General features: G+C 48.6%; 1 protein-coding gene across 1 annotated transcript; it reads right to left on the bottom strand.

The window, feature by feature from the left end:
- Positions 1 to 7,242: 7,242 nt before the first annotated feature.
- Nkx3-1 (NK3 homeobox 1) lies at positions 7,243 to 9,321 on the bottom strand (the record flags this gene model as incomplete). The annotated part of the gene is given in 2 exon segments (XM_013514019.1): positions 7,243 to 8,388; positions 9,211 to 9,321. Coding segments are annotated over 2 exon segments (530 nt in total), but the record flags the coding sequence as incomplete, so codon positions are not given.

Here is a 9,321-nt window from a genome sequence, read left to right on the forward strand (position 1 = left end):
CAATCAATTAATCAATCTCCATTGTCCCTGCCACAGTAGCTGACTTCCCTTATGAATCAGACGTGGGAACTGTAGAGCTAATTTGATTCAGTTTACCACCAGAAGGATTAATTTCTTCACTTAACAGAGGAGTAGCTGAAATTTGGAGGGACAGTTGAAATTCAGAGGAGCTGGGGAGATCTGCCCTGCCCTACAGGTAGTAGATGTTAGACAGATGACAGCCTGAAACTTCTCTCTAGAATGGCAGAATCAGATGGCTGGTGAGGATCTTAGAGAGGCAACATGCACACCCACATTCTCACGACCAGATAATTGTCAGTTTCAAGGTCTTCCCACTTACAGAGAATCTACATTAACCCAGAGATTTCTTTCAGACATTGCTGATGTGACTCTTATGTCACCTTGAAGATCCCCATGGAACAGCACATAAAAATTGAATCCTTCTCTTTGACCGCAGCAGGCCCTGACTTCCACTTTCCAGGTGAAACCTTCCCAGTTGCTTAGCCTTTTCTTCGTGTGACACTTTCCTGCCTTTCCTCCCAATTATGCTCTTCTGAAGTTGCTAGGGTTTTTCTCAAAATACATTTAGAGCTGAACCTAGCACTCCAGGTGCACTCTGGGCTCATTCATTCATTCATCCATTCATCCATTCACTTATTCAACGGGTGTATTTGCTCAGTGTCAAATTTCTGTTTGATTAATGTGGAACAGAGCAAGGACACTCAGCTCTGTTTTCTGGGACGTCACTCACTCTTGGTTGCTGCTCAAAATCAAATTAGCTATTTTTTTTAAAAAAGGGATTTATGGTCAACTAGCTCTTTTGTGTTCTTCTGTGTGGCATCCTCGCATAGCCTGTGCCCTGTTCTCCACCACGATGCTTCTGTGTGCGAAGCTGGCCCTACTTGTGTGCAAGCCCATCCTGCTGCTCTGGGACGTGTGCCTGGACAGGATCTTATAAAAACATATTTGGGGAGTAATGAGAACACCTCTCTTTAGATCCTGGTCCAGCTTTTGTTACTTCCTGAAGCCAAAGTTGACATGCCCCCAGTCTGTCTCTGTAATAAAACCTAATCTCCAGGACAAGGAGCCATCTCTGCACTCAGGGGTCAATTGGGAGCCAAGGAGGGGAGTCGGGAGCTCACGCATGGACGAGCCGGTGCCATAGCTCGTGGCAAACTTCCCACTCGGTTCTGCTCACCCTTTGTCTTCCCAGCTCCCTCTCACGTCCTTCTCATGTAGTTCAGTTGACCCAGAGGGAAGAGGGGCAGCAACCCCAGCACTCCGAGGAAATCAAGGCCTAAACGGCATTTCTAGAATCAGGGTTCTGGAGTGAGGAGGCTGCTCTGAAATCTCTGCTACTGCTGTGTTTAATGTGTCTTCCTTTGCCCATGCTAACAGCCCTCCTCCTGCTCCCTTTCTTTTCTGTATTTACAGAGCTCTTTCCACAAGAATATTTCTCTTTTTTTCTTCTTTGGCAGTACCAGAATTTCTTAATGTGATTTGCACATTCACAGAAGGTCTTGCCTCTCCATTTTACAGATGAGGACAATTAAAAACCCAGAGAGGCTTCACTCATGGGGAGTCACACCGAGGAGTGACCCTATCCAAGGACCCACCATCAGTTTCCGTTGCTGATTTGTGATTTGACTCAGAGGGGAACTCACGGCAAATCTGCAGCCTCTGTGAGTATCTGGCTTCTAAGTTCAAAAGTCTGTCTGGCTGATATCTTCATCATGTTGTTTCCCACACACACAGGAAGGAGATGGAGACCCGCCAGCCAGAGCTGTGTTAAGGCTAAATAAACACCTTTGCATACATCTTTACTCACTGTGGTCTGCAGAACCTACTGCCGTGCTGACTCACCGCCCAAACCTTTGCCAGCCACAAGAACCTACCTCTTATGAGCCTTTGATACCTCAGATCCCCCTTAAAAGGAAAAAAAGTCACCAAGGATCTAAATGTAAACAAGTGCCCTTGGAGTGAGGGAGAGATTCCAAAGTTTTCCAGGAGAGAAATGCCATCCCTTCTGCAGCCCCAAGTTCCTACAATGAATATTCCCTGCATTCTTTTTACTAAAGAACCAAATTAAAGAATGTTTCCATCACTCTCATTGCTAGATGTGCTAACCTCAAGTTGAAACTTTTCTGGCTTTGGGCTGGAATTGTAATGCCAATTCTGCATTTGCTGCATGCAAATTTTACTCCAAAATCTTGTTGCCACAAGGCAGATTCCTCCCCTCCTTGAACGGCCTCCGCCCTGATCCATCTCAGCACACACACAGTTTTAAAAAAGAAAGTTTAATATTACCAATTTGGCAGAAGGAAGTGTAAATGTTATGTCAGTGGTAAGATACTATTTTATCCTGAGAGATGAATTGTTGAGGAAGCGTGACCTAATTGACAGCAGTTCAATGGCAACTTCTGCGGTTCCCAGCGATGTACAAACAGGTCCTGTGGCTGCCGGCAGGTGAAAACACCTCGGCAGGTTAACTGTGGGTTTTCTTCTCTGTGGGTCAAAGACTGAGCTGTCAATCTGGATGGACCTGGAATGGAGATGGGTAATAAATTCATCTGGATTACCAGACTTGCAAAATGCTCACATGAGCCAGGTCTCTTCAGCTTTCAGTGATGGGTTTGCTAGAATGGGCTGGGCCTTCCCAATTATAGAAAACTTTTGATGATATCAGAGATCGTAAAAGGGAGATGCTTCGGAAGAAAATAAGAAAAGACGCACATTTGCTCTCCGTGAAAAGAAAGATCAAGGCAAAAAGTGGGGCACTCTCCAACCCTCTTTTCCTGGCTGAGACCTTCCAAGAGCTCCCTGTTGTCCTGCTACATTGAGGCTGAGAGCCGAGGAGGAAAACCTGTTGCAGAGAGGCTAAGCAAGTGATCTGTAGCTGTGAGCTTCAGCATTAAGGAAATACTGGTGTCGGAGCCCTTACCTCCAGAGATCAGGGTGCAATGTGTGTTTCGTGGGCTTGGGCTTTAATCTGTTTTCTCTAAAGGGTCCCAAGAGATGCTAATGTGTTCTGGGCTAAAGGGAATCCTTCAGATGCCCTGAGAATGTGGGCACCACTGGCACTGGAGACTAAATTCTGCTGGACTTCCACCTTTAAGAAAGCAAAACCAGTGTTTATTCTCACAAGGATCATCATGCATTTCTAGGCTTTTAACAGCTATGTCCGTAAGTATTCTTTTAGTCTTTTTGGTGTTGCTATAACAAAATGCTCAAAGCTGAATGCTTTATAAAGGAAAGAGGTTTATCTTGGCTCATAGCTTTGGAGGCCCAAGGGTATCGTGCCAGCCTTGGCTTCTGGTGAGGGACACGTGGCAGACGGCATCATGTGGCAGGAGTACGTGTGAGACGTCACAATGCAAGATAGAAAGCAACAGGCCGGGGAGAGCCAGGCTCACTTTTTTATAACAACCCATCTTCATGGGAACTAATGCAGTCTCACGAGATCTGCCCCTGTGAGAGAGCGTTCCTGAGAGTGGAACTCCCAGTGACTGAATTACTTTCCACTCGATCCTACCTCTTAACAGTTCTGCCACCTCAGCACCGCCCCATGGGGCCCAAGCTTCCAGCATATGAGGCTTTGGGGGACAAACTATACTCAAATCACAGCCAGTATCTGACTGTCATTCCTGTGAGAAAGTGAGACTTATCCCCTTGTCACCCCTTTGTCTCATCAGCTCCCCAATAAGGGCTCTGCTCATAAATAAACTGGAAAGAGGTGGAGACTTGCCAGTTAGAAAATGATACACACTGAAACTGCCCTAAATCTCTATCCTAAAGCCCTCCTGAAAACCTAGGACAGGACTCAGAACAAGCTCAGGAAAGGAGTCAAAGTCACACCTGGAGGGACTGCAGGGGGGAAGGGAGGATACACCTTGGAAAATGGGATTCTTCTCTGTTCCCTTGCAGAATTTAATTCAGCCTTTCCATGGGCTACTCTGTCTGGGAAAGTTTGCTGGGATGCCAGGTCTATGGCTAAACTAGGAGTCCTCATGTCCCAGGACTCTCATTCCTGCCCTTTTTCTTGAGCAGTAAATAACTCTCTGCTTTGGAAAACATGCCTGGGTGACACGTTCGTGACGGCCACGGGAGGGGCAGAGTGTGGAGATCTGAGTGCAGAACTCAGAGCTCTAAGTTGTGTTGCTCCTTTGGACTCAGATTTCCTCTAGGTAAAAAATGGTGGTGGCCATAGGCCTGAGGCTAACCAGGGAGATGATCCAGCTATGTCTTACAGTGGATGCCATGGTGCTCCAGAGTCTCCCTGGATGGGGCTGATACCCCACACGTACATCAGCAGCTGATGGGGACACTAGTGTATCACTGTGTCCCTTGATGGTCAATGGCCATTGCCCTTCACACAATGAAATTGCATTACCCAGGTTACCCAGGTTTCAGGAGGTGGCTGATGCTCATCCTACTCTCTTCCATGTGGGGCACAAACACTCTCAAGCTTTCTGAACCCTGCTGTGGGCCAATTTTGGTCTCTCCTCAACCCTGCCTCCCCCACGTCCTTCCAGGTGTGCCTCCTGAAAGGTTCTGCAGACTGTCCCGCACGCAGTCTATTTCTGGGACCCCCAAGCTAAGTGATCTCCTCTCTGTGCTCACTCTAAGGTCAGCTTGGAGATGCATGATGCTAACATTCCCCAAGAAAAATAACTTGCTTTGTGGTTAGAAGGGAAACATTTTTGTTCAGAGTGAATCTCTGGCATTTTTTTCCTTTCTGGCAGCCTAGGAGAGTTCTGGGGAGGATGAGTGTGAGATTAGCGGAGATGTCAGGGAAAGTTGGAAAAGGGGCAAAAAGGAGGAGGCAGAGGGGACTTTCTAAGAATGCGAGACTTTTGTTTGATTTCTTGGATTAGTTACTTTTAAATGGTTCTTCTCTTCCCTATCCCCCAAAATCCACATCTGTTAATTTACTGCAGGAGCCTTTGTAACTGGAGAGCTAATGGCCTTCCAGGGAGGGGAGGTGGCTAGAGACTTACGCAAAGACTTAAACCTCATGATGTGAGCATGCTATGAGAAGCCCCACCTGTGTGTACAATGTACTTAAAGGATTAGAGCACACTTTGAAATTATGATATGTTTTACCTAAAGTAAGCACCTTATTCTTTAATCTTCTATTTCCTTTAAGAGGGGAGGTAGGAGAGAAAATCACCAATTCTCTCAGCTACTCAGGTGCACGAGACACTGCTTGTGGGATTTAATGAAGGCTTAAGCACAGGGAGACGAAGGATGTGGTATGTATGTATTTTAACACAATAATAAATCTTATTTCCAATGCTTGTGATTCAGTTCAAAGGTGTCATTTGCAAGAGGTCAATGGGGTTTGTGGTCAGGTGACACTTTTTAGGGAGACATAGGAGTGAGAAGGACAAGAAAGATGTGGTGTGAGGTGTTGGTAGGACCTGAAAGGGGACTTTTAATTGAAAAATTGCTGTGGTCTCCACATTCCTTTTGTGATCTTCTAGAAATGTAGGTAAATACCTGATGGGCTTCGCTCATCAGCTACCAGCTAAGCTGCTGCTTTTGATGCTTAGGTGGCTACAGATTTGTCAGGCTGGTGAGGGTAAGAGAAGATGGTAACCAGAAATATGAAGTTAAATAGCAAGCAATCTTTCAGAGTCCGAAAATCACACACAGATATCTCTAATAAACACATAGAGACTTTATTATGAAAATGGTCATGTGTTGCAAAAAATATATAGAAAAATAAAGTTTGATTGGGACACTTTAGTAAACTTCAAGTCACAAATTTTCAGGTTATAGATCAGGGCAGACACAGGATCAAAGCAGAGTCCAGGTAAAATGGTCTGGAGCGCTGTCCTGATCACCTGTTGAAGATCCGTAGATTAATTCTCCCATTGTTTTTCTACCAGGTCAGAGGTGGGTGAATGACTTGCTTCAGTCCTGAGAGGTGGTGGGCAAGATGAATACAAAGACTACATAATTTTCAACAAAAACTTTCTTTGCAACACAATCTATTTATTGCAGAAAATGTTTAATCCTTGCAGGAGCGCAGGCTGAAAGAGTTCAATTCAGAGGGTAGGGAGAGAAAAGAACATCGGGTGGGGAGTGAGCGTTACATGCTTATCTCAGAAGCCAAATCAAAAGGAGAAAGTCGGTGGCCCCCTTTGCCTTTTGGGTCAGCTCGCACTGTGGTGAGGGGCAACACATGAGGCCCCGAACAGTATCTCAAGGTGGAGCTCAGGCCATAGAAACATGGGGTGAAACCGGCCAGCTCTCTATCAGCTCACTGCGGCCGCCAACAGTGAATTGGCCCTTTTAATAAGAAGAAATTTGAAGGTTGCTCAAGGGCTTCTCAGAGGCCCTCGTAATGGGCTTTGCAAGCGGTTTCCTTTCTCTAAGTCTCTTCCTGCAAAGTGCATGAGCCCCTCTGCTTTCTCAGTGGCTTGGCCGCCTCCACCCTGGCTGCCTTTACTCCCAAGCCCTGCCTGGGCACCCACTGCTTCTCCAGCGCAGCTCGGGGATGCCCATCCTTCCCTGGCACCGTGTGTCTCCTTCCATGTGAATACCGGAGACCCCTTACCTCCTCCACCTGCAGGGATCCCCAAGACTTGATGAACTTTGCATTGTAGCAACAAAGCAGCAGTGATTTGGAGCTGTCAGGTCTTTAAATAGGATTTGGAATTTAATGCTGTGTATCTTTAAGGGAAAGAATTAAGAGTTGCTAGTTTAAAAAAAAAAAAAATTATGTCTTTTGGCTAATTGAGAATCTGACCATCCTCTTGTTTCTTTTTTTAAACCCATGAAACACCAGCTGGGGGTAGAGGGAGGAAAAAGAAAAAGATAAGATTTTGGGCTAAGTAAGAAAGGTGAAAGTTAGATGTAGCCAGGTTAAAAGCCTGGACTGAAAGAAGTCCTTCTGCTGACTGCTGTAGAAAAGGAATAAAAAATAAAAGAGGAAAGGAAGAAATTTATCCTCCTCACTGCCATATGCCATCTCGTTCATAATGTAGTACAAATTCTAGCTTGAATATTCCAGGAACCTCTGATTCTAAATTCTCCAGCCAGGGCAGAAAAGGTTAGCAGAGGCCTCTCCACTTTTTGCTAATAAACAAGGCAACAGTCCTAGCAAGGAGCATGGAGGACCCTCCTCTCCCAGGAGGGACAAGCAGTCTTCTAGCATGGCCCTACCCCTCGAAGTCCAGTCCTGTTTATACAGCTTGTCTTTTTTTTTTTTTTTTTTTTTTTTTTGGTTTTTCTCCGGTACCGGGAACCGAACTCAAGACCTTGCGCTTGCCAGGCAGGCGCTTTGCCACTGAGCTAAATCCCCAGCCCCCATACAGCTTGTCTTAAAAGCCACAGTGAGTGCATCTCGTTCCTCGGAGGCCACCCTGTAAATATGTAAAGTAGCATACTTTTGGAAAAGGAATAAGCAGCTGAGATTTTCACCGCCCCCACATCCCATGCCAACCTGCCGGGAGCTGTTCTTTGAAACCCTAGTGTGCCCTCATTTTTATGGGGACACAGAAAGACCTTGGCCATATTCCAAGGCCAACAAAAAGGCTTTGAACTTCAGCTTAATGTGGTAGGCAACATCCTTTCTCCCCTTAGGTTGGCCCTTTCCAAGCCTACGCTCAGTTACTCAAAGAGGATGGAGCTGCAGAGACAGAATCCTCAGGAGCAGCGCAGATAGCTCATCCAAAGTTATGCCAAGTGTGGGAGAGAGCACTTGACCTTTTCCCTCCCCGCTTCCATCGGGGTACTGAAAGCTACAGTGCTCTACAGTACGCAAGTGCGCGCCGGGGGAACTGTTTCTACATTAAAATAGTCACTGCCCTAGGTCTTTCGTTGGCTCACCAGTGAAGAGTTCCCTGTAAACCTCCAAGAGTTTGGATCTGTACACCTGTCTCTCCCCAGCGCTCCCGACCTCAGTCCCTCCTCCCTGGGGAAGACAATTTCCCATTTTACAAGGCTGACCTCGGTGCTCCCTTTACCAGAAAGCAGGGCTCCAGCTGCCCAGACAGTAAAGGTAGGGGTAGTAAGGGTAGCTGTTGTACACTGAGACCAGAGAGGCCCGGGAGAGGGCGTCGTCCTTCAGGACTGGCAGGGAGGAGTGCTTCTCCAGGTCCCCCAGGTCCGAGGAGAGCTGCTTCCGCTTAGTCTTATAGCGTCTGTTCTGGAACCATATTTTCACCTGGGTCTCGGTGAGCTTGAGGTTCCTGGCGAGGTGGGCCCTTTCAGGGGCGGACAGGTACTTCTGGTGGCTGAACTTCCGCTCTAACTCAATGACCTGGGTGTGGGAGAAGGCTGCACGGGAGCGCTTCTGCGGCTGCTTGGGGTTCTGGGGAAGGCTTGGTAAGGCGCCCGGAGCGGGTTTACAGTCCAACAGATACGTCTCGAAGTGCCTGTCTGGAAAAGAGAGGGAAGGCGGGAGGCACGAAGAGTTACATGGGAACGCGGCACCGAAGCCGCCCTTATCTCTTCAGAGAGCGAACAAACAGCCCACTGTTGGCGTGGATACATTTCGCTTGCTTTGCGGGACTAAGGAACTCTCCCAGCGAGCAACAACTACACCCGCGTATTTTGTATTCGTTTTCTAATCATCAGCGGGAACCCTAAATCCCAGGGTTCCGTGTGGCCGCACTTCTTGCCATATGGTCGGGTGCAATGAAACGGATTCCGGGTCTGTGTGCTTTAGAGACGCGAGGCAGGAGGGAGCGGGGCGGAGGGGAGCGCACTGGGAAAGGAGACCCAAAGCATCCGGCGTGAGCCTCCGGGTGGGCAAGAGAGGGCTTGCGCTGCGCAGCGGCGGGGCTAATGGCAAGTTCATTCCCCGGCTTTAATCCCTCTCTCTCTAAATGAGGCGTTAGGCTGCCGCGAGGAAGTGATGGGAAGAAGACTAAGCTGCGCTGAGTCCCAACCGCGCCTTAGCTCCTGGAGCCCGCAGGGAACGCACAAGGGTACCGACTTACAGGTCAGGGGATGGCGAGGGAAAGGGAGCCCTTGGGCCAAACCAGATCCGTCATATCGGTAAGTTACTATTTCTCAGAGGGCAGGCGCCGGGCGTATCAAGGGTGTCACAATGTGCGCCGCCCCGCGCTGGGGCTCAGGGTCGGTGCCCGAGGCGCACTCGTGGCTGGGGGGCGCTGAGGTCCCTTCTGTCGCCGCGGGGTCCCTCATCCTTGCACCCGAGCTCCGGGAGGTGCGCCTGGGCCCCGCCGCCTTCCTTACCAGGTTGGGCCTCCGCCAGCGTCTCCGCCTCCCCGGGGGCCCCGGCGCGGCCTCGTCCTTCCCGGGGCTCCGGCGCAGGGTCCCGCCACGGGTCGGGCTGGCGCGGGGGCT

The sequence above is a fragment of the Chinchilla lanigera genome, unplaced genomic scaffold (assembly GCF_000276665.1).
Source record: "Chinchilla lanigera isolate Chin_1 unplaced genomic scaffold, ChiLan1.0 scaffold00002, whole genome shotgun sequence".
Classification (NCBI taxonomy): Eukaryota; Metazoa; Chordata; class Mammalia; order Rodentia; family Chinchillidae; genus Chinchilla; species Chinchilla lanigera.